The 25,993-nt window shown below is 37.0% G+C and overlaps 1 protein-coding gene across 1 annotated transcript in view; it reads right to left on the reverse strand.

Annotated features, from left to right (window-relative positions):
• Bche (butyrylcholinesterase) overlaps window positions 1-15,596 on the reverse strand; it is a 53,244-nt gene extending 37,648 nt beyond the window's left edge. The window contains exons 1-2 of the mRNA XM_075950593.1: window positions 15,296-15,596; window positions 7,364-8,891 (exon numbers count right to left, since the gene is read on the reverse strand). Of these exons, the coding sequence (XP_075806708.1) occupies window positions 7,364-8,883 (1,520 nt within the window). The 5' untranslated portion in view covers window positions 8,884-8,891; window positions 15,296-15,596. The remainder of the gene's footprint in view (window positions 1-7,363; window positions 8,892-15,295) is intronic.
• Window positions 15,597-25,993: the final 10,397 nt, after the last annotated feature.

The following is a 25,993-nucleotide window of genomic DNA, read 5'->3' on the forward strand; positions in this document are numbered from 1 at the left end:
TGATCTTTTAAGAAATGTCCTATACTTTATGTGGCAATCCCACTTAAACCGGAGCAACATAAGGTATTTTGTATATTGTTTCTCAAATATCCAAAACAACCCAGAAAAGAGAAAATTAGTATTCCTATTTCATTCCTGGGGAAAAATGGAATGATTGCCTCTTTCCCTGACCCAAAGGATACACAGAACTTCTCTTAGAAACAGAACAAAGGCTAGGGAAGATGTACCTTGGTTTCTCCACTGCAGACAGAATTCAGCTTGAAACACCGGTTTGTACTAAGAGCTGTGCAGACTTGAGCAATGCAAGCTTTTAAGCCCCACAATCTTACTTCCACCTGCTGACAGCCATGAGCACCGCTGTGATAATGCGATGAAGAACTAAGCAGGAAGCTAGGATACGTCAGCAGCTCATACACAGGGACATTTGCTAGCGACAGGGACAACACTATATCTCAAAATAATTAGTCCAAATATTCTTCAATCAGTACTTTCTTGAGCTATCCTGTCTTCATGATAAGCTAAGTTATGTTTGCTAATATGTGAAGTGAAAAGCACTTTCATTAAAGACTAGGCTTAATCATAATCATATGCATTCTATTTTAAACATTAATTCTCTAAGAAACATATTATTGTCCTGAATTTTCAAGGACACATTTAAAACTCCACATGGTTTGTGGCTGGGGCCAATATCATGGCTCACTTTAGATTTTGCCCCATCTTCACTTTTTGGTTTCATGTTTTGCTGTTAGTTTGAGATAATTCAATTTCAGTGTAATGTTGTTCATTTTCTCCTTTGACCTAAACTGACAGCTCTAATTCTGCTCTCTTCCCAGTTATTGGAAAGGCAGAAACGCAAGAATCTTCTGAGCTCATAAATTCAATGCTACTTTTGCATAAATGATACTCCATCTTAAGAGAAAGGAAAAGAATGAATAGTTAAAGCTATGGTTGTAGAAGTTAGGATATGTGATAAGTCAAAGGGTCACAAAACATTTTGTTTCCTCTGGAATAAAATATGAAATAAACCTTCATTTCTATTTTGATGTTTATAATATCTGAAAGCTTCATTTATTTTCTCTTACGTTTCTATCTCCTGATTCCTCTTCTCTGTACTCCATACAATCCAAGTCACAGGTAGCTTCACTTCTAATTAAATGTCTTGCATTTTATCTAAAAGCTTCACTTTCTAAATGTAAATGATTAAATAAAATGAATCCGTTAGTCATGATATAACATGAAATTAAATTAATAGCACTAATGGTAAAATCTCTGCAATACACTCATGTGCTGATATATCAGTCTATTTCTCTGCCTGGTACATGTGTGTGCTTTTATTTGGTTATAATTTTTGGTGTGAGTTATTTTGTTTGTTTTTTTATTATAACTTGAATAGTGTATTTTGTTTTCTAGGTTTTGACTGTCTGTTGCATTTTGTGTGCATGTGTGTGTGTGTCTATGTGTGTATGTGTATTTGGTTTTTGCTTTGATTTTTTTTTTGCTTTGATTTTTGACAACAGACCTAATGTTGGTGGGTAGGAGATGACCTTGAAAAAGCTTGGGGAGGGCAAGAATATGATTAAAATATATTTAAATTTTAAAAAGTTAAAAAAATGTAAAGCTATTACCCCATTAATATTGACACTTAACTTATAAAAAGTCAATAGTTAATGCTTTCAGGTTAATATAATAGCATCTATCATGATGACATAAAGTAGGAAAGAACCCATTAGGTATGCAGACTTAACACTCTTTAGCATGCGGATCCTAGGTGTTGCTGACTGGAAAAGGACGTGGGAGATGGAAGAATTTCTTGAAACTCATAATTCTCATCAAACACAGTTTAGACAGAGCTGTCTGTTAGAAATGTGTGTTGTTTTATACAATAAAATATTTACAGTAACATTTGGCTACTTTATTATGTTAGTATACTATATTCAAAGTTATGACTTTGCATATGCCTGATCTTTGGTAATCCATTTCTATGTGCTTTCTTCAAAGAATTGTTTCTAAAATAAGACATCAATTCTAATATTAAGATGGATACAAGTAACGGGTTGTGGTGGCACATGCCTCTAATTCCAGCACTTGGGAGGCAGAGGCAGATAGAAACCTGTCTCAAAAAGCCAAAAGCAAAACAAAACAAAAGATGAATATATGTACAAATGGGCTAATGTTATATACTTTCAAACTATAGATGACATTTGGAAATGAATAGAAGACAAATTGCATTACTCCAAGTAAATGGATGTGATAAATATTGGTTTCTGATTTAAAATGCCTTCTTATTGTAACATAACATCTACCCAAACCACACAAAAACAGTGTATTCCAAAATATTCACTGAAGCATATTTTCTTTTATACCCTTCTTCATGGATCAAGTCTTTGGTGGAGGGGAACATCTGAATCTCCCTCTCTCATTTTGCTGTTATTGATGGTAAAATAGTGATTTTCTTTGAAATAGTTCTCGGGGTAATGTAAGCTAAACTTTAAATTGTCCCATAATGCAATATGTTCTTTTCAAATAAGTTCTATTAATGCATCAGACTTTTTTTTGCCTACATTTATATTCTAAGAACTTCCAGTAATGCTGCAGTTAGCATTTATTGTTTCATCTATTTCTAAGTAAGTCCTTACCTATTCCTAGGGGAAGAGAGAGCTGAAATAGTAAAAATCCAAACTGTCAAGGTAGGGACAAAATATATCCATGGGGATTTTAGGCTTGGTTTTTCTGCAAAGTCATCAAAATGTTCTGTTAGGGTTAATTATGATAATATACCACAAATAATTACAGAATCGGAGGGTAAGTATATTTTTCTTCAGTCTGGAACCACCACACGAACTATTATCTATCACAAAATCTAATTATATGTCTGATAAGAATTGGAACAGATGGCCAGATGACAGTCCTTCACAAATTTAAATTTATCTCCATTTCGCATGCAGTCTAATATTAGTCCTCTCTCCGCCCTTATCCCTGCCGTCACACACACACACACGCACACGCACACACACACACATGCACACGCACACACACACACATGCACACGCACACACACACACATACACTCGGTGAGGGAGAGAGAGAGAGCATGCACTAAACCACCATGCGATCTTGGTGCAGAACTAGAATAGTTTTAAAAAAATGATTATTCCGAGTCTCCTTGAAGATGCAGAGTACTGATTGTGTTGGCACACTGTAGAGGGCTGGTTTTGAACTGCATAGAAACTCTGTGCGGGGGTGACTTGAGGTAGCATTCTTGCTGATAGGCTTGGCAAACCAAGTTGGGAGGAGGCAAACCTCTCCCATCAGTAGAGTGCCTTGCCAATGGTCAGTCCTTGAGAACACAGATGTGCACTGTAGTTCAAAGGCTCTGATTAGGTTGTGGTTTGTCTTCTGATGAGGTGTTTTTACATATTATATTACAACAAGAGTTTTTCTCATAACACCTAGCTTTTTGTTTAGATTAGCTAGGGCATGAAGCTCTTGAAATTAGTCGCAACCAAATGACTAGTCTATGAAACTATTTTCATGTATTATGGGAACCTAGTTTGAATCATGATTTGAGTATTATAAAAAGAGCACTGGCTTTGCAATAAAGTATGCAGCTGTATCTCCTACCCTGCATCCCCTGTGTCCTGATTTCTGCGGCACTACCCAGGGTCATCCATAACCGAGGAGATTGGGGAAGGGTCCTTAACAGCACACCAGAAATCCCTATCCCTGTGTTCCTTCATCCCCCACAAAAGAAAATATAGTATAACATATTTACAAAGACATTCACAAAACTGTTTATAATATTCCCAAGCAGAAAAATCCTTATAGATAGGTTATTGAACTGTAATATAATCTGTGAGAAACAGAAGCCCATGTCTCAGATGAAGAAGTAGGCTAAGGAGTTGGTTCTGTGATTAAAAGCATTTAGCATTTCTTACTTTTCCAAATACCCGATTTCAGTTTTAAATACCTACATGGTAGCTGACAAGTGGCTATAATTACAATTCCTGGATTTATGCACTCACGGCCTCCAAGATAACCAGGCATATTTAGGATATATATGGGCAAAATGCTCCACATTAGATAAAAATAAAGAAATTTCTTCAAAAATTAGCAACTATAAATAAAACACAAAAAAAGGTTCCACTTAGTAAGAGGGAATGTAAATACAGAAGCAGAAAGGAAGATGAAACAACATTAAGAAAAAGTCATAAGGGATCATTGTATCACATATACCTTAAAAAACTTATAATGCAAGCCTGAAGAAATGGTTCAGTGGTAAAAAAAAAAAAATAAAAAACAACAACAACAAAAAAAAACTGGCTATCCTCTCAGGCTGTCCATCCTGAGGTCCCAGGTTCAATTCCCAGAACCCACTTGGCAGCTTACAAAGTCAGTAACTCCAGTTATGGAGGAATAAATTAAAATAAAAACTATAGAAAACTCAAACAATGTTAAATGAGATGTCTTCATCTATAATGACAATGCTTCCTCTAAGAGCCAAAAACAATCTAACCAAAATACCTACATCAGGCATTTTTGAGTTGTTAGTCTGATTACAGGCATAGTGGACAGATCAAAAGTTGTGAGACTGAAGTTTGTGCAGGGTACGGAGCAAGCATGAAAACTAAATAAGAAAAGAGCCATACAAAATGAACAACTCTGCCGGATGATGAATTATAGACATTAGTCAAAGTTTATCGAACTAGGTATGAAAATTATATACCAACGAAGCACATGAGCATCCCACATATATTTAACTAACATGTAAGAGTAATTGATTGGAACTGTGGTGGAAACATGAAATTCTCCTTCCTAAATGATAAGCACAGCTTCAAATCCCACTCCACCTCTCTTTAATATAGGCTAGGACATGAAGATTAATAGAAAGAAAAGAGTTCAGATCTTTTGATAGCGTGGGTGCCAAAATTTTAAAAAGCCACAGCATACTTTTTTGCTGGGCCAAATTATCTCAGGGCCTGTACCTCGAGGTCTGTAGGACAGAGAAAAGCCTGACTTAAGTTTAAAGGATAGTCTCAAAGCTACCAAGTGAGGAGGAGACAGCTGTTTCTCATTGGCTGGAGGTACCCCCACATCACAGGATGTCACTTAACCTATAAAAGCTGATGCTCACACTAAAAAACTGAGTTTCTGCTTTGACTTGATCCCTATCACGCCTGATTGTCCTGCATCCCGGGGCTGCCGAATGGGCAGATAGTGCACTCGCCTTTCCCCATGGAATAAGGCACTAAGGAGACCTATCACTCACTTTTCCTTTCTTGAAAACACATTTTGGGAGTGTGGGGAAACACAGGCTATCACATGTTCTCAATCTTGCTGTTGCTAACATTTTGAAATATTAAGTGTTTGTTTGGTGTTCTAGGCATTAGATTATACTTTTCATCACCCCAAATGGGCTCCAAGTCCAGTGTCCTCCAAGTCCAGCAGGGTGGTATATAAGGCAAACTGTCTAAACTTGAGAAGTGTAGAATCCAAGAATGTCTAAAGTAGCACTCGGCCCCTTTACCTCTGCTGAAGTTCACTTAATATTATCACTTGTTAGTATTATCATTCATTTCAAAGCATCCATGACATCTTCCTTTGTTCAACTAAAAATATGGACTCTGAGGAAAATTGCCTTAACAGTGAAATCTATCGTGTGGATATTCTACTTTGTAAGGCTATTTTAAATTTTTATGATTTGTTTTATAAATATCATTTTATAAGTTTCACATTATAATTAATAGGCCAGCCTTCGTTTATTCCCCAGGAAAACTCGCTCATCAGAAGTGTACTTAATTAGGGTTAAACTATTCCATTAAATGTCAAAGACTCTCCTCTTTGATCTGAAGCTATGTATCATAAATAAGATATTAGACATATTCTATTAACACTGTTAATGGGAACAGGGGAATTATTAGTTTATTATTAACGTGAAAATATGAAATTTGCAAACATCAACGTCAGGCCAGCTTGAGCAATATAGGGAAATGTAGTAATATGAGCGGCGGGGCTGCGTCCCCAACACCCCAGCCACCTGCTCGGCTAGCTTTTGCCCCGAAATAACAACACACAAACTGTATTCTTTTAATCACTGCTTGGCCCTTAGCTCTAGCCCTTACTGGCTAATTCTGATATCCCAATCAACCCATCTCTAACAATCTGTGAGCACCGGTCTTACCGGGAAGATTCTAGTTCAGAGCTTCATCGCGTGTGTCTGTCCAGGAGCCTGGAGCATGGCGTTTCTCCTGAGGCGTCTGCTCCCGAGAGGAGAGCTGTCGCGTCTGACCTCACTTCCTCTTCGGGGAATAAGATAGCCGGGCAGGCAGCCGTGTGGCGGGGACACAGCCCCGCTGCCCATATTACTACAGGGAAAGCCTGTCTTAAAGATTAGAAGAATAAAGGGGGGGGGTAAATTCCAAGAGATTATACATGCTTCTAGGTTTATGATGGAGTAAACCTAGACTCTTCTTATGACGGAGCAGGCAATATTGAAAATAGACTTAGAGGAACTAGTGTAGCTTAGCAAGGTAGAATGTCAAGATAGCTGGCTGCTTTGCTACAAAGTGTGTGGGCTGGAGCTAAATTCTCACTGTCAGGGATATCCAACATCATGAGAGACTGTAATTCCTCATATTGCTAATCCAGAAAAGGATAAATCCACAGTATGATTTCTAGTGAACTGTATCAACTCTGCAATATCCTACTGAAGACAAGCCCCAGTAAACCCATTTGCAACTACGGATAGCCTATATTTTATTATGAGTCCAGAACAACATCACAAAGATAAGATGAAAGCTAGCCACAAAACTCTTCCAATAGAAAAACAATTTAGATAAACATGAGTCAAGTGAAGCAGGCTACCTAAAAGGTCTGAGAGAATCTTCTGGAGCCAAACTGCAAAACTCTGATGCTATGAGACTTGAGTTTAAGGGGGTAGGAGAACTGCCTCATCTTCTCGCCACATTCATATTCCTAAGAGGGACATGCTTACTCCTCTGCCTGAAGTCACTGACCCAGGCTATAGACAATGAGAAGACACATTCTTTCCCTTTCTTAAACCTAGTAACTTACTGTAATTCTCATGCGAGCATTTACTTCCAAACTTTGGTTAACATCATTAAAGTGTTTTTGCAATGTTTTGGAAATGAAGTAAAAAAAATAGTTTACAGAAAAATTTTCCGGTAATTTTTCTTATGCACTGAGAAACAAAGCTGAAATTCACCACATAATGAGCTACAAAGGCAGCTTAGCTAGTAAGAGAAGGTACTGGAAATGTTTCTATGCTTCTAATGAAGTCTGCAGTAGAGGCCAAGCAAAGTGAAGCAAAACAAAACAGGCGACGGTTATAGAAATCAGCACTTACCCGTATTTTGCAAAATTTGCCCAAAATTTCATTATGGATCGACTCAAATTTTCCTCAGCTCTCGTATAATTTGCTCCTCTTTCCAGAGGTAAACCAAAGACAAATTCGATTTCAGAGCCATGCATCACTCCCATCCATTCAGGCCAAGGAAGTTTGGAAGACCGGTGTTCGAAATAGTAGAAAAAAGCATCATTTTTAAGGTCTGAAAATGTCTTGGTAAACTCCAGTGCAGGGCAGATGAGATTGTAATCCCCAACAACATCGTCCAAAGCCTCCCGGTAAACTTCCGGTGTCTGGTCACCTAACCAATCCACATAGTAAAAAAGAATTGCTTCCTTTCCCAAGCTGCTCACTCCTGGGAAATACATATCTAAACCTTCTTGAAGTTCCCTCCGAGTGATGAGACTGTCATTGTCTTTGCTGAAGCCAGGAGCCCCATACACTAGAAAAGATGACCCTTCATCTTTGTTAACGCCCACTAAGATCTGAGTTTTTTTCACTTGTCCAAGTTGGAGCAGTGTGTGGGGTATATCAGTGAGAAAATCGCCATCCACCGTTGGACCAAAATAAACCGATAAGAGGGAATCAGTGGGGAGAATGAACCTTTCATTCAGAAGAATTTCCTGAGGGTCTTTATTTTGAAGGCATTTAATCATCTCCGTCTCATTCTCCTTTGAGCAGCCAGTAAATTTAGCTAAGGTCCAAGTTCGGTTTCTGGCTTCCTCCGGAGACATTACTGCCCAGGGCGCATTAGAGGATCCACTTTCCAGAATGGCTCTGGTAAACAAAGGGTAACTTTGGGGACAAAGCAAATGAAAGTTCACAGAGGCTGCTCCTGCACTTTCTCCAAAAAGCGTTACACTTTTAGGATTCCCTCCGAAGGCAGCTATGTTTCTTTGGACCCAGTGAAGTGCCAACTGTTGATCAAACAAACCCAAGTTCCCCGGAGCCTCAGAATTTCCTGGTAAAGCTAGAAATCCTAGGGCACCTACCCTATAGTTCATTGAAACTACAATAACACCTTCAACCCGAGCTAGAAATTTCCCATCATAAACAGGTAGAGAGGATGTCCCAGTTTGAAAGCCACCACCGTAAATCCATACCATGACTGTGGCATTTTTTGGTTTAGGTGCTGGAATCCAAACATTCAGATACAAGCAGTCTTCGCTGAGGTTCGTGTTCGGATTCCACATTTCCGACCCCTGGAAACCGGGGAAGGCTTGATCTATGTTCTGATAACAGGAATTCGCATATTTGGTGGCATTCTGGATGCCAGACCACTTGTTTAAGGGTTGTGGCTTTTTGAATCTTAGCCTACCAAGAGGAGGCTGTGCGTAGGGTATCCCGAGAAAGGCAGTCACTGTGCCACCGAGAACAGGTAGGCTCAGTCCCCGGACTCTACCAGCCTTGGTTGTGACTATGAAGTCTTCTTCAGCGGGTGACTTCCCAAAAACCACGCAGAGAAGAAAAATGTACGGGAGGAAGTGGGTCTCTGTGACGGTGGTGCCCCAGAACTGCATGCTGATTTCTAAGAGAAAAGTAAGCAAAAGTTTTCAACAGCCATGGAGATGCTGTGTTATGGCCCAATGATGATTAGTCACTAAAATACAGTAGTTCCTAGTTACCCTAAACTTATAAGACCTAATGAATATGTTACTAAACCTTGGATATGTATAAGTACTAAGAAGAAAATCAATTGCTAACCACTTAGAAAAAAAAAACATAGCAAGGAAATAGATATGATCTTGCCTTGAAAAAAAAAACATTTTTAAGTATATGTAAGAAGTTTAAGCACTCTAGTTTGTTCCAGGTGTGTATGCTATCATTCAGTACATATGTCACATTAAATGAGGACTAGCTACGAGAGGACATGTCAGAAGTAATTTCTTCGTGACTAGAGGGGAAAACACAATTGTTTTCTGAAATAGCATGGCTGAATGACGGAAGTCAATTAAGAATATCGAGAAATCTGGAGGCACTGATCATGTACTGTCTTCCTGTATTCCACGTTTTTTTTATAGCCCCCCCTTTTAAGTATATTTTTCTTTTATACAATCTTAGTTTGTTTCAAAAGAAAATTGAGACAATTTATTTGCAAAATGTTAAAAATTAGGCAAATGTAATTTAGTTACACAATCTTAGTTTGTTTCAAAAGAAAATTGAGACAATTTATTTGCAAAATGTTAAAAATTAGGCAAATGTAATTTAGTTACAAACATCAACACTAACAAGCCAGTTTTTTCCTCTGGCTATTAAACACAGGCAGCTGAGCTGTATTACCTGTAGGTTTAAGGGAAGTTCTCTCAATTGTTTTGATAAAGATGAGAGTTTTCTGCGAGAATCACAATCTCCTTGGTGGAAGACCCAAGTGATATTTATGTGAGAGATGACATTGGCCTAGACAGACATTTTACAAGGCTACCAACAAATAATTTGTAAACTGATTGAAGCAAACATAAAGTAGTTAAATATATTTGCTAGCAAAGTCATGGATACTCATGCATTTTTACGGTGTACACAAGTCATTGAAATCAGAGGACCCAATGCTGAGAAATGACTGGAATAAGTGGAAGAGGCAAGAGTGATCTTTGTAAACTACAAAATGAAATGTATCTAATATTGTAGTTAGGTAATATTTATTTATGGTCATATGAAGACTCTTTTGTATGGTCACAGTGTTATTATAATTCATAACATAAAAATCAATTTCTTTGAAATAAAACTTTCCAAATTCCATGGGATAAAAAGGAATATAAAAACATAATGCAAATATTAAAAAGGAATCAATGTTCATTTATATAGTTTCAAGAAACACAATTAAAATATTCATTAACAGACACTGGTTTCCATCCACATAACAATGGCAAGCACTCACAAATGCACAGACCTCCTGTAACCTTTTCTAATGCTCTAGTTTTAAATCTCACCTGCCTGCTCAGGAAACTAATCCTATCATCACCAACTATTTCCTAAAACTTTCTGTATGTATAATCAAGTTTGTTTTGCTAGGCCATGAGAAAGAAACAGATGTGAGACCTATGTTCCCTGACTATGAAGAATATCTTATTTTTAGTTTACTTACATTTGTTTTAATTGTGAGGTGGGACAAGTGTGCCACAGTTTAAGTTGAAAATCAGAAGACAACTCAGAATTTCTTCTCTTTTTCCACCCTTTACCCATCAAATCACCTTCCCACACTTTATACCTATAAGATGCTATTTTAAATCAGTATCATTTATCCCTGCTCACGGGAAATCTAGCAATGAAACCCCAATAAACACATAAATAAAATAAACCATAATAGCAACATTTATTTTTGAACCCAACACTTTATGACTACATCTTTGGATAATTTTATTAATATCTGTATCTGTTCAAACTAGACTTATTTCATGTAAATAAGTCTATGTATGAGTTGATGGCTATGATAATATGTTCAGGTTTTAAAATCAAGTCACAGGTTTTTGTTGTTGTTTCGTAATGTATTTTTCATACAATTGGGTATGTGCTAAGATCCATTAAATGTATTATTGAAACATACTATTGTAAGTTTCATGGGATACTTAAATATTGTACTCACAGTGAGTGTAATTTGTAAGTAATGATAGTCAAACATATAATGATAATGTAGAGGCCTGGGAACTTGACAGGTACTGAGGTAATTTAATATTTGGACAGGAGGTATGTATTGATTTCTGTTCTTCATGACTTTCTGTACTTTTTCCCTGATAATAACAAAACCCTTTCTCTTTAATAAAGAGAACAGAAAAAGCCATATGGAGGGGCTTTTGTTTGTTTGTTTTGTTTTGTTTTTTTGTCATTTTTGAAAATCAGCTTTGACAAGAGAAAATGACAAGGTCCTGGACCTGTCTTTTCTAAACATATTTCAGTAAGCTTGCCTAGAACCCCTGGCTGTTGTCTCTGGGTGTGTGACCTGTAGGGCAGGTTCCTTCCCTGTCCACTGCAAAGATGGTCTGGGCTGTTTTTCTTGCGTTTTGCTTAAATATTATCTTATAAAGATCGAATTAAATGTTAATAATTTCAATTTCTAGCAATTTTTGATAACTTAAACTTTTGTTTAGCGGTTGGGGATTTGCCATCATTGGTATAGGACTTGCTCAACAAGCAGGACTTTTGCTCAGAAACCCAATCCCCACAATAAAATCCAGGTGTGGTGGTGCCCCTCTGTGACCAAGACAATTCAGGAGAGGGAAAAGGAGATCCTAGGGGCATGCTCAGGCAAACTGTCAAGAAGAATCTGTGAGACTTGGTTCTGTAGGAGACTTGTTCTGAAAGGAAAGTGGAGAGTGATCAAAGAAGACACTTGACATCAACCTCTTGCCTTCACTAACCACGTGAGCATGCCCGAGGACACAAATGCACTAACAAACACAATATATATGAATCCATACAGAACCTTGTGCATATGAATACATACAGACCATGTGCACAATTGCATGCACACACAAACAGATCTTCAGCAGTTTCTTGTGTAGTAAATACAGTTACCTCCATTGTCATTTGCTTGGAATATATATGGTAATTTCATAATATTCTAGAACAGCTGCTATCACCCAGTGGTTCCATGGTATCTATATTAATATAGCTTTTCTTCCTGTGATTGAATATCCATTTTCCTCCAAATGGACCTTAAATTTCCAGAGCTGTTTATATGAATTAGAATCATATTCTTAATAATGACGCCTATGAGACTTTCTTGTATGTAATATAAAGTGTACCATTAGAAACAACTACCACAAGTACACATAATGTAAAAAATGGCAGTTCAGTTCTTTCTCCTGAATTACCCACGGAGAAGTTATATGCCATATCAGTAAATCTGCAGTGCTAAAAGGAAAAGGCAGACGCTCCCATATTCAGTACAGTCTAAATGTGCTGCATTTAAATCAACATTATTATTTTTGTAATCTGACATTATTCCATGGTACTGTGCACTTCCATACTAAAGACAGACTTTAATATTTATTCATCACATAATCAAAACAGAAATAAATAACTAAGCCTTCAAAATTAATTTATTAGCTTGTTTTTAATTATAATTTAGAATTCTATAAAACTCCATTGCATTGCTCATATTGTGGTACAACTGGCGACTGCTAAAAAATAAAATATTAAACTCAGGGAAACGTGCTTATCATAAAAAATGAAACAAACTTTCAAACCAAATACAGCTATCTTAATGTAGATAAGCTCATTCCTTGAAATGGCAGTTAATATTTAAAAAGATTAGGAGACTTTGCTCATGAGGCCAAAGTAAAGAGGTGATAGAGGTGGGGGGAAAAAGAACCTTGACTAAGGAATTCAAGTTTAACAAATGCTACTTGACAGCATATTTTACTGCTAACATTTTACAAATTCTAAACTTTTTAAAACTTTAACTTTTAAAGTAAAATGTACTTCACATCTTTTCAAAAAAATAATTCAAATTTGAAATCTAAATTCTTCAGACACTTTTATGAGAAAATATACAATGTCATTATACCTTAATATGTGGATTCTTAAAATGATTTATACTTAAAACATTTTTTATTATTACTTATCTGTATAAATGATTTGTTTGCGAAAAGTTTAAGGTAATGGAAATATGTTACGAAAAGGTCTAAAAGGCTCTTAATATTGTTCTCTAGGTATTGTGTTCCTGTCTTAAAAATATCAATAAAATTAGTGGATCTTATTTGGAAATGGGGATTTTTAAAATGTGTTGGGAAAGTGCAGTCAAGATTATACTAGAAAGATCCAGGAGCAGTATGAGAATTCCATTTGACTAAAAGAGCTAAGTCTTATTTGGTTTCAGGCTAAGAAAAGTGGATTTTTGTGGAAATCTGTGCATAAATGGACTATAACATGATCTTCCACAGAGCTATGAAGCTGCTAAGACATCCAAGTAGACAGAAGATGACCGATGAGTTCGGAGAACTCGAGATCTATTCCTGAGCAAAGTCACAATGAACACTACTGAATATTAACTTGTTAGATTTGTTGGGTTTTCTTTGGAAGCTGCATTTTCTCTGCTTGCTGTCATTTACTGACATTTACCAACTGTGGCTGTGATGGCCTGGCAGAGGTGAAACTGTGAAGAGGCACTTGGTTGTTTCAGTGACAATCTGCCAAAACAATGGAACCCAGAGAAATGGGAATTTCCCCAGGAAACGCACATTATAAAAAGAAAAATACATTCTTGAGAGATATTTATACAATTCCAACAACTTGTGGGAACACCTTGCAGTATGAAATTGAAGACTAGGCAAATGCTAAGTCAATGCTAAGAGGTACCACACCTTAACCAGGATGTGTTGGATGGGTACATTCCTGGGTCACTGTTTAAACTTCAGTCTCACTTCAGGCCATAAAGAGGGGCTGTGGGCTATGGGAGGGAAGTCTTTGTCCCTTTTCGCAATGTGGTCACAACGAATACATGTCCCCTTTCTGCTTTCCATTATTAGTTTAGTTCTTTCAATTGGTTTAATAAGGACCTGTGTGGCCAAACCTGGCTTCAGGCAAAGGCTGTGGCCTCCAGATTTGATAACAACAGAGACAATCAATTTCAGTAAGAATAAGCAGTCTTTGGCAAAATGTCAAAACAAAGACAAGGATGAAATGTAAACAGCATTATCACTTGTAACCAAGTAATGAATCAAATCAAAGGCTAAATTTATGAAGGCAAATATATTCATGACCCTGTAAGATTTTCTTCACTCATCTTTTATAAAGATAATATGAAATAAGTTTTATAAAAATAATATGAAATACAATATAAAATAATTCAGATTTTTTTCCTAAAATTAAAGATGCTGGATATTCTATATCAACAAATATAACGCAGAAATAGAAGAATAAAGCATTCCTTTTAAAATCTAGCTAGGCATTAGATTTGGCATCTTATAGCAATGGTCTTTTGTCTACGAGAACTCCAGAGTTATGATTCAAATCATTAAGATATATGTTAAAAACCTGGTAACTTCAAATATCATTTTATCAAAATGAATTGTAGTCATATTTATTATAAATATTCTATAGTCTATAGTCTATGTTAAAGAAGCATTGGTCCTGCTAGTTGGAATACATTCTTTCAAATACAGAATACCTGCTTATGAAAAAAAATGTATAACCCACAGGAATCTGAAAAATAATTTTGTTTATACTTCAATTTTCTTTTGGTCTCATAAACTTTATAGGCAATGACTCAAGAAAATCTGATAGCATAAAAATGGTGTCAGGTTTCCAAATATCTAGGAGAAGCCGAAAACTCTCTATTTGTTTAGTATTCCTATACATAATAAAACAATGGAAACATAAAATATTTTACTCCAGATTAAACATTCAAAAGTGGTCAGTAATGGAGGAGGGGCTACTTGTAGAGCAAATTAGGAAATAGATTTTCTTAGACATAAAAGGAACTGCTGCTTTCTGCTTGCCAGCTGATGTTGCGAAAGTTTCAGGGGACAAAATGTTGAGTAATAAAAGTTAAGTAATAAGAGATAATTAATACATGTCATTGCAAAAGAGATGATATTGGACATAAGTCAAGGTTGCCCAAACAGTGCTTTTGTTGTTAAGAAGAAGGCGATTAATCCTGCATTAAAGAGTAACCCTAGCCCTAAATAGTGTCCTTAGAGAGAGCATAAATAAATAAGGGAGGAAGACTCCACAGGTGCTGTATCTCTTCAAGCAAAGTTAAACAAATTCGGCATAGCCTCTGCGATGAAAGGAATTGAATTTGTGTTTCTGGATTAATAGAAAGCTCTGATGCAGTGCCTGCTAGCCAGTCTCCTCTGTCCCACTTGCTAGTCAGAGACTGATCCCAACGGAGCAGCAAAGGGGCTCCGCACACCCTGAAGAAACCGCCTTTCTGTCTCAGCCGGTTCTTCACCGGAACCTTCTCATCAGGGGTGCAAATTCTGAGCAACTCACCGGAATCTGTGCAGAAAAGGATGCTGACGAGTTTGCAAAGTGGCAATCATGTAACACTTCGGGGAAAGGCGGGATGCAGCCGCCGCTCCGCCTGTGAATTGCACAGCTCTGACATTCAGTCAACTCTTACTGACAAAGCTCGCGAGAGCTGGCAGCAGCAACTTGATCTGGCGCTGGCCCTGCTTTCCCGACTGACATCTGCTCAGAGACTAAAGGCAAGAGTACAGTGGTCACGCCTTCAGAGAGTGCTGGGGGTCTGCCTCTACCATCACAGACAGGCTTCCTGGAAAGAAAGAAGGGCGGGGAGGCGCCTCTGCAATCGAAAATGAGCGAGTTACTCTGTCCCAGCTTCGCAGTTTCGTGCTGTGCTTTGTTTTGTTTTGATTCCATTTAAGAGTTTTACAGCAATGAACACTGTCTACACTGTTCTAAAGAAATGTACTGGAAGCCGGTGTCCCTTTCATCTGTGACAAATCGTGTGGTCATAAAGTATCATAAAAAAGGAAATAGGAAATAAAACAAACAATCTACATATAAACTATGAAAATCAAAAGATTATTTATCTCTGACTATCCGGCCTTGGTCCCTGCATATCAACATTTATTTAACCCCTTCAGATTTCAGTTACTGGCAACTTTTCCAAAGTCCCTGCTGGTAGATAATACATGTGAGGAAAAGCCACGGTTTATAAGACACATGAAAAGTCCAAAGTTCTTCAGCAAAGAGTTAAAAGGACATTTCAGTCAGGCACTGAAAGTGCTTGTGAACATACATTTTTATGTTTCACGCTTATAATACTTTACACATGTATCTTGCAAACAATAAGAAAAAAACCTTGAAGGTTTAATAACTTGGTTTAATAACAGTCTAATAACTGACTTTCCATCCAATTGTACCTTGAAGTTTCTGTAAATGTCAGATTTCATTGTCAAATCTCTCGTCTAAGGGCTCACTACAGATGAAACAGAAACTGGATCTGTAGAAAGACATGTTATTGTTTTTAATTGTCTGTTAACATTTCAAACATGTACATATAAGAACTGGACTTTGATTCTGATCAATGACAATCATTGTGGTTCAAATTTACATATAATAAAGTAACCTAATGAACACAAGTTTAATGTGATTAATCAAAATTTCAGGCCATGGCGTTTGTTCTTACAAATCTCAAAATCTTGCTATGCTACTAGCCATAAGAACTTGTACTTAAAATTTCAAATCAGATATTTTTGATACTATTTTATATCAAGTGCTTCCCAGATCATAAACATTTTTATTAGCTGAAATTATCTTTTCTCTGGTAATTGTTACTTAGGCAATATTGATTAAACATTAAACATTACAGTCACAAGCATTCATTATGTATAATAATAATATATGGCCTTTGAAGCCTTAAAAAGAAGTACATTATTTGTTTCTTTATATGCTGCTACACACACACACACACACACACACACACATATAGTTCATACATATTTCCCAATATATAAGTACAGTCTGCTTAGTCTGTATAATGTTGTATGTATGCTTTCAGGATTGACCATTTGATGGTGTCGTATATCCAGTTGGCGTGTTCTTCCCTTAGAAAGATATTTCTCCCCCTCTCTGCAATTCCAAATTTTCTGAGCTTCTTTGTGTGATGTTGAAGCCTCATGGACTTTCATCCATCCACTTTAACACATCGATTGTTGCTGTTCTTGTTCAGGTCTTTTAAGCAGTCATGCTGGAGATACTTCATGGATGTAGCTTCTGACATCACTAGGAGATACAGTATAACTGCTAACTCCCTCATCCTCTGACACTTACAAGCTTTCCACTCTCTCTTCTACAATGAGCCCTGAGCCTTAGGGTTAGAATCTTTTATAGATACATCCCTTTGGAATGGGTTCCACAAATCTACCTCTTGATTGGTTTTGGTTATGAATTCAAAAGAGAGGAAGGAGGGCTATATTTCTAACAATAAGTAATAATTTTTAAAAGAATACTGTCAATTTACAATGCTTTGAAATTCATGGTAGCTGTATTTATACCAGAGTCATTTGGATTTCCCACTGAAAATTCACTAGTTTAGGAGTATTATTTCTTAAGATTTTATTCATTTTTATTTTATGTATGTGTATAAATGTTTTGCCTACATGTGTGTCCGTTGTTCTCACAGTTCAAAAGCTGTTGAGCTTCCTAGAACTTTAGTTACAGCTTGTTACAGGAATCACGTGGGTACTAAGAACCAAACCTGGGTCCTTAGAAAGCGCTTCACAAGTGTTATGAACTGCTGATCCATCTCCCTAGCACCTAGAATGTGTGATTTAAAAAAAAAAAAGCTAAAATGTCAATATTATTCTTCTGAAACCAATCTACTGCCTTGTTTTCTGTAGTAGGATAAAAGAAGGTTTAGGAGCAAACCCTCATCTTAATTAATGACTTTCTCATCATTTTTTTTTTTTTTTTTTGCATCCTGCTCAGGTCTACTCCAGATTGTATAAATATATGTATCTGTTTTAAAATAGTGATAAAAATAAGAAAATTGGTTACTAGAAGTTTGCAGTGCGTGTTTAAACTTGCTAGCCAGCTACATAAGATGACTATGAAACTTCAATTTTCCTTCTGCTCAGCATTTTCACTTCAGTGAACCACTTGGGACCCATGCCCTTTGGTTCATTTGTGTCTTGGTTTCTCAGCTATATTACTTGGTGATGCACCACTTTAGTTCATCCGTCAAGCTTTTCTTCTTCCTGTGTTATTGATCGTCACCTTGTGACTCAGTGCACAGCAGGTGCTTTACTTCTGTGCTGCTCCCCTTCTTCTCAGGCTTCCGGGGTGATTATGATCGGTCATGTGCCCTGAGCTTGTTGAGTCAGGTGGCGAAGTTTCACGCTCTTATCTCATAGCCTGATATTTGGTCAACACTATTGCCAAGTCTTCTGTACTAGTTGTAAGTGGCTCTAATGGAGTACCCCTGAAGGTCTGACTCCTCATTATTAATGCTCAGTTTAGCCCTGTCAGTGTCTTCGGTGAATACATTTAGGTAGCCAGTCATAGCACTTTACAGGCTTAAATTTTTATCATAATTCAGTTACTATTGACTTCATTGCAGTAGCCATGACGATTTTAAAGAGTGTGAATCATTTTATCACATAATGATCTTTTGTAGGCAATGCCATATACAAGATTGTTCTGATAGTTACCTTTAATTGATGCTTGTTGTGGTTTGTGTTTTTAATTGCCTGACCAGGAATTGGGTCTCTTTATAGCATTTTACAAATAACTGTTTTGTTGCCCACCCCATTTATGCTTTCATGTGATATGTGACATTTTATCCTCTCCCTTTCTATTTCTTTTTAACAAAACAATATATTTTATAAATAATGTGTCCATTGCTAAGAAAAACTATTTTTATTAGATTAAAAAAAAATACCAACCCAAGTTCCCATTCACTCCCCTCCTCCCATTCCCTCCACACACCCTCCTACCCCACCCCCATCCAGTCCTCAGAGAGGGTAAGGCACATTGCCTTGTGGAAGGTCCAAGGCAGGAAGTATAGGCCGGACAACCAGGCAGGAAGTAGAGGTGGGGTGACGAGAACAGGAGAATGCTGCGAAGAGGAAAGAGTCAGTCTGCTGTCATTACCCAGACACAGAGGAAGCAAGATGAAATGCCTCCCTGATGAAAGGTACCGAGCCACGTGGCTAACATAGACAAGAACAATGGGCTAATTTAAGATGTAAGAATTAATTAATAAGAATCCTGAGCTACTAGGCAAACCAGTTTATAATAAATGTAGACCTCTGTGTGTTTCTTTGGGACTGAATGGCTGAGGGATCTGGTGGAACAGAAATCTCTGTCAACAATCTCTTGCTGTATCTACACTGCACTTTTCTCCACTAGCCTCTCATAGCCTCACTTCAGGGACTCCTGCCCTGCCATGTCACACATTGCAAACCCTCAGCTGCTCTCCATGATCCCGTTAGACTTTCAAAACCAGAACCACCTGCGTGAAGCTTACACTACCAAATTTGGCTGCAGGCCCAAGGTACATCCTCAGCCACTTCTGGAACACAGATTCTGTGTACTAACCCTGAGAAAACACTTCCCAAATGACTTCAACACAATGACGTTGGTCTCTCCTTAATCAGTGCTAATTTCTTAGCCCAGGCTAATCAGCATCAATTGTCCCAGTAATGCAAAGGTATCACTTCAGTGGCGCTGGTCTCTTGTTAATCATGCCTGACTCTTCAGCCCCAGCTAATCACAACAAAAGAATCACAATTCAAAATAGCAAAAGGCCCTGATAAGTCTATAAACTTCCCTCTGAAATTCACAAGTCAGGTCTCCAACTTCTGCCCTGCTCTCATGTCCTTATCTCCCAAGCTGCTGCAGAACAGCCCACTGAGTTCTCAGTACACAGTTGGGTTTCTAGCCCAAAGTTGCACATTGCTCTCCAATCTCAAAACTATGGTCAGATCTTTCACTGCACTACCCTGCTTGGATGGTACCAACTTGTTTTCGTTAGGCTTACTATTGTTGTGATGAAACACAATGACCAAAAACAACCTGGTGAGAAGAGGGCTTATTTCCCTCACATGTCTATAGAACAGTTCTTCATCAAAAGCAGTGAGGGCAGTAACTCAAGGACAGGAACTTGGAGGCAGGAGCTGATGCAGAGGTCATGAAGGAGTTCTGTTTACTAGCTTGCACAGCCTGCTTTCTACTAGAACCCAGGACTGCCAGTCTAGGGATGATACCAGCCACAATGGGCTGGGCCTTCCAAAATTAGTCACTAATTAAGAAAATGCCTTAAGCCAGATCTTTTGAAGGCATTTTCTCAACTGATGCTCCTTCTCTCCGATGACTCTAGCTTTTGTCAATCTGAAAGAGAACTAGCCAGTCCATTGTCAAATATTTCTATTTCATTGTCCGCATATAAGCAGGTTCAGTGAATACACTTTTGGTGGTTTGTAATTGGCCCCCATAATCTCATACAGAGCAGCACTATTAGGAGGTGTGATTTTGTTGGAGTGGGTGTGGAGGTGGAAGGAAGTGTTGGAGGATGTGCTTTACTGTGGGGGTGGCATTTGAAGTTTCCAAAGCTCAGGATACTGCTCAGTGTCCCAGTTGACTTTCTGTTGCCTACAAGATATAAAACTCTCAGTTACTACTCCAACTCCATGTCTGCCTGCATGCCACTGAGCTACCTGTCATGATGATAATGGACTGAACCATTGAAACTAAACCAACCAAACCAACCAGTTGTTATTGTTGCTTCTGTTTTAAACTCTTTTTTTTTTTTTTTTTTGGTTTTTCGAGACAGGGTTTGTCTGTGGTTTTGGAGCCTGTCCTGGAACTAGCTCTTGTAGACCAGGCTGTGTTTTAAACTCTTTTACTCTTTTGGGAGCCTGCCACCCAGGTTCCAAATAAATCACAAGGAGCCTGATTCTTTCTTATGAATGCCCAGCCTTAACTTGGCTTGTTTTTAACTTAAATTATCCCTTTCATCTTTTGCCTCTGGCCTTTTGCCTTTCTTTATTTCTGAGTATGGTTTCTTTACCTCTTAATCCATATCTGACTTTGTAGCCAGGTGGCTGACTCCTTCCTCTCTTCTTCCTGGATTTCTTAGCCTATTTATTTTTTCTGCCTGTCAGCCATCTCTTCTTTATCATACCTCAGCATTTTATTAGGTACATCAAGGGTTTTAGACAGGCAAAGTACCACAGCTTCACGGAGTTAAACACATGCAACAGAAAAGAATGGAACACATCTTTACATCATTAAAGAAATGTTCCATAGCATAAGCGAATCTAACCATCTTCAAAAAATATTAGAGAAAAGCACTTCAACCAAATGCTTCCTTTATAAGAACTGCTGTGGTTATGGTGTCTTTTCACAGAAATAGAAACAGTAAATTAGACAATGCTATAATTCATCCAATGTGGTTCTTGTAAAAATGTAGACATTTCCCATTGAAACAGTAATGTAAATTCTAGCATTTGGAAAGCTGGAGAAGCAAACATTCACAGGAAGTTTTGGGTATATAAAGAGTTTAAGTAAAATAAAGAATATCTGAAGGTCTGTGAAAAGACCAGAAAAAATAGCTAATTCTCAATGATTTGTTTACCTAATTTTATGAAATAATATATTAAATCACAATTACCTAAGAGGTCTGCAACTTATGGATAAGAACTTTATTATCAGTTAGCAATATATGTAATGTTAGCAACCTTTATACTGGAAGTATAGGAAAATGCATACCTTCTTTGGAAAAGGATTTTGTTTCAATATTGCCACTCTTCCTCATTTGATAAAATGTAACTTTTAAATCATATTCCTTAGTTTCTTAAGATCAGGCATGTTTTGTCTATTCATTATGATTAAGAATGTTGAGATCTTTTTGTATTTTTTATGAATTTAAGTATATATATATATATATATATATATATATATAATTTCAAATTTATAAGCATTTTAGATAACATTTATAAAACTCATGTATTTGTTATACAGATTAGTTGCACGGTAATATTTTAATACATTTTCTGTATTGTTCAGTCTTTGTGTGTGAAAAGTATTTAAATAATACTCACTGATAAAATATGTAAATGTTCAAATACTTTATTTAAAGTGGTAAACTATTTGCATATAGTCTAAGAATAATTCCCATGACTTTAAATTATTTCTAACTTATTTCTAATATATGTTACTATACAAAGATGATATGCAATATGATTTAAAGGATCATAATGAAAAAAATGTATATACACCTTAGACCAATTTTAACTTTTAAAAGAATAGTATTAATATTTGAAGAGGTGAATCTGCAAAAGGACAGAGGAAGTGACCTGCATGTGTGTGTGTGTGTTCTCTGTATTTATACAAACATGAACATGGTTTTATGAACTTTAAACTTCTTTGCAGTACCAGGAAGTTCTGTTTCTAAGGAAGGTATTTCAGGTTTTGTCTGGTTGACAATCAACTACAGTCCAATAAGCAGATTACCGATAAACAGAATATAAAATAAAGTCAGCTTGTTTTTGAGGGACAGCTCTGATTTTAAATGGAAGAAAAACTGCAGAGAGAACATGTGTTACAGACAAGGATTCACAGAGTTGATGAAATATCAGCAAATAACTAGCAATTGGTAAACTTGACAAGCTGTGCGACTGAGAGAGTTGGGTTGCCATTCCCAAGAAAGCATGTAGTCCTCATTTAGGTTTTCGTAACACAAGCAGAGCCAATTTAATATTCACTAGTGTTGGAACTTTCGTAATATTAGGTACAGAGTATCATGTCACCAAATCCATTTCATTTCACTAAAATCATTAATCTATTCATTCTTGAGTTTTAAGATTCAAAATATACTTTATATAAAAAATAAGCAAGTCAACTTCTAATAAATAAAACAATTCATAAAACGAGGATGTTTTGCTTAGTCTTTTCATCAAAATAGTGAATATTAGTTGAGTGGTTTCCTTGACAAAATATCAAGGACATGGTCAGTGGAATGTGATGTTTATTGTCAGAAATATGGATTTGGAGAACATTTTGATGGTTAGTTTTAAAAATTTTTAAATATAAGAGCAGGCATATTTGTTTTGTCTTTACTACTTCATTTCATATTAAGGAAATTATGCATGTGAAGTTATGCAATGGAAAGCTTGTTATAAATTACAGTTTCACGTCGTCATATAGTATGTGATATGTATTACTATATATCCCTGTCGTATTTCTTATCATTATGCATGTGCTTTCAGGAACCTGTAATAAATTGCTTCCTGGTAGGGGAACTCTGGGCTAGGATTTAGCCTTCTGATCCATAGCAGCATGATACCTCTACATTTATATATCAGGCTGCTAAAGTTGTCTCTTTTCTGCTTTAGGTGAGTAGGGACATTTTAATTTACTAACATTATATTTGTAGGGTGTATACCTGGCACTATACTGCCTATTCATTACAATAGAATTATTTTGATTTTTATGGGGTCAGAAACTGAAAGACTTAGAAAAAGTCTTGAATTAAACTGAATGTGGTTTCAGTAGAGAATTCTCAGTATAAGATGCATGCACTGATTTGAAGCCAAACAAATACGCAGACCTATAGACAGACAAACAGGTAGGCAGACAGACAGACAGACAGACAGACACACACACACACACACACCAACAAGCAAGTCCACTTGAACCATAACAAGTAGAAAAATCTATTTACCTTAAACAGAAATAAGGGAGCCATGCTATAGATGTGTGCACTGATCCAAATGGATACTCTCCAAACAACTAATTTGAAGGATAGACATAAATCTTTTGTCTCAGGAAAGCAGAAACTGATCTAGGATAATAATTTCAGTAAGCTATTATTGAACTCCATCACATATGTCTCTAAAGTGGTTTATGTTGATTCTGGCTGTCAGGAGCGGAGTAGCAATACTTCCTGGAATAGAATATTCTGGCATGCATTCATCGGTCATTATATCTTTAGTAAGTACATTAATCTTCTTGGTTTGAATAAATTTTGTGTAAAACTCACTACATTCAGAGAAGCAGATTTTTTTTTAGACTATTTTGAAATCAAAGTATCAGTAGTCATTTTCTGAAGACTATTTTGCTGAGATTTGGTTTTCTTTGACTATTATATTTAGTGTAATACAAACTATGTTTCTCCATGACACCCCTGATTTCTAGACATAATTATCAATAACATTGGATTTCCCCATAGGGAATACAGTGATAATTTATGTAGGCCTCTACCGATAGATGCATAATATGAGTCAAGGAGAAGAAGAAGCAATGTCAGAGAAAAGAGAAGCAAATGTGAACGCAAAATTTTCAATAAGATTTTCTGATACAATGATACAGGCATCAGTATACCCATTTATAGTCACTGTGGTGAAACCTAGCTTGAAACTCATTGTGTAAATAGCTAAGTTTTCAAATTTCATTGAAATTAATCATGTGCACCATTTTGAAAATGAATTGCCTGGGTATTTCATCACTTGTCAGGATGAAGCAGTTCATCGGCCTGGTCTGGCAGAGGAAGGACTTATTGACTGTACAGTCAGAATTGTTGCATGGTGATGAACGTGAACCTTGCCTCTTGCCACTCTCGCTTCGTCTCACTGCATTGCAGCTGTGCTGGGCGACAGAACGCCAGATGGTACCGAGACATCAATTGATTATTGCTCAAGAACAGTGTCACCTACAAGAGCAAACCACAGGCAAAGTGACAAGGCCAATGAAATGTTTGCAGGCCTGCATAAGCAAACCTGCAAGTAGATTCATGGCTACATTTTAAATTGTGCTATTCAGAAATGTTGGTAGAAGAATAAGGCTGCAAAGTTCATTGTGGAACCACATATTTTGCTATATTATCTTTACCATTTGATATTTTTCCTTGTCTATACACCTACACATAAACTATTTTTTCTGTCACATATTGTTAATCCCAAGCTCTCTAATTCTGCTTTGAATTGTATCCTTGACCATCTTTTGATGACGATCACTTATCATTATAAAGTTGGCCCAGAAATAAAGGCAGCAGAAAAAGAGGCTAAAGAATTCTGGATTTCACAAGCTGTCACTGTGAGTTATCTGTCCACCAAGAATGTCTTTTATGAGTAAGTCTTGTTTTTATAGAAGGCATTTATTATCACATTTGGTATCATTTTCTGTAGCATATCTTGGATTGTTTGCACTCAAACTTTGGCTGTGTGCTGTATCTGATGGCCTCCCTGGAATGGGTGCCAGTGTTTGAAAATGACACATGCCTTGCTACTCAGCTGAACTGCGGTAAACAAGTCTTATTGGCTTTTGTAAAATATTCTTTGGAGCTTCTTGAGTGTGTTAGCTTCTTTTCAGATTTATTTCAAGGCATTCTAGAATGAGAACAAAAATCTATTTTAGAAAGCATAACATACGGAGCAAAAGGCTGCTCGTATGCAGTACATAAATTGCACAGAACTATTGTTTTTGATAAATAGTGCGCGTTTATGTAGGGATAAATACAAAATTGCTTTGGACAGAAAATTGATCCTCTCACCCAAGCTGTTACCAAAGTAACAGCTTGATGAGGAGAGGGTTTTTCTTGGAAAACCCCAGGTGATTTGGAAATAATACTGACTTCTTCTGTATTTAGTTTTATATTTGAAATTTGTTATTATAATTGACTTTATTGTCTCATAAGAATACATTTCTCTTGATGGTATGGGAACAATGGTCCTTTTATTTTCTAATCTTCTAATTTGTTTCATATAGAAAGATAATGTCTTTCCCTTAGGCACTCTATGAATAGAAAGTGAGCAATCTTATCAGAACATTTCCTGTAAGTGGCCTCTTCTTGACATGACATTTGAAAGTTTACTCCTGGTCAGAAGCCACGTTTCCATGTGATTTAGAACACAGACGCTCACACACGTGGGTGCTCAGGGCTTTGCTCAGGCACTTGGTCCTGAACTGATGTTTGTCAAGCTCCCCTTGCTAGCAGCTGGTTTAAGATTCTCAGGCAGCATTTGGTATCCTGTGTATGCTCCATGTAGCAGCAGATCACCGACTGTTGGAGTCTGCTGGTTTCTCACTCCAGAGTGGGAACTGTAGGCCACAGGTTTTCTTGGTATTAGCGCGTTTTCACAGAGACAGTAGGGTGCCCGTGGGCCTCCTTCTTGTCTCACCCAGGCTCGGAGCTCCCTCAGGCATACTTCTACCTCTCTTTCA

Source organism: Microtus pennsylvanicus, chromosome 16 (assembly GCF_037038515.1).
Source record: "Microtus pennsylvanicus isolate mMicPen1 chromosome 16, mMicPen1.hap1, whole genome shotgun sequence".
Taxonomy (NCBI): Eukaryota; Metazoa; Chordata; class Mammalia; order Rodentia; family Cricetidae; genus Microtus; species Microtus pennsylvanicus.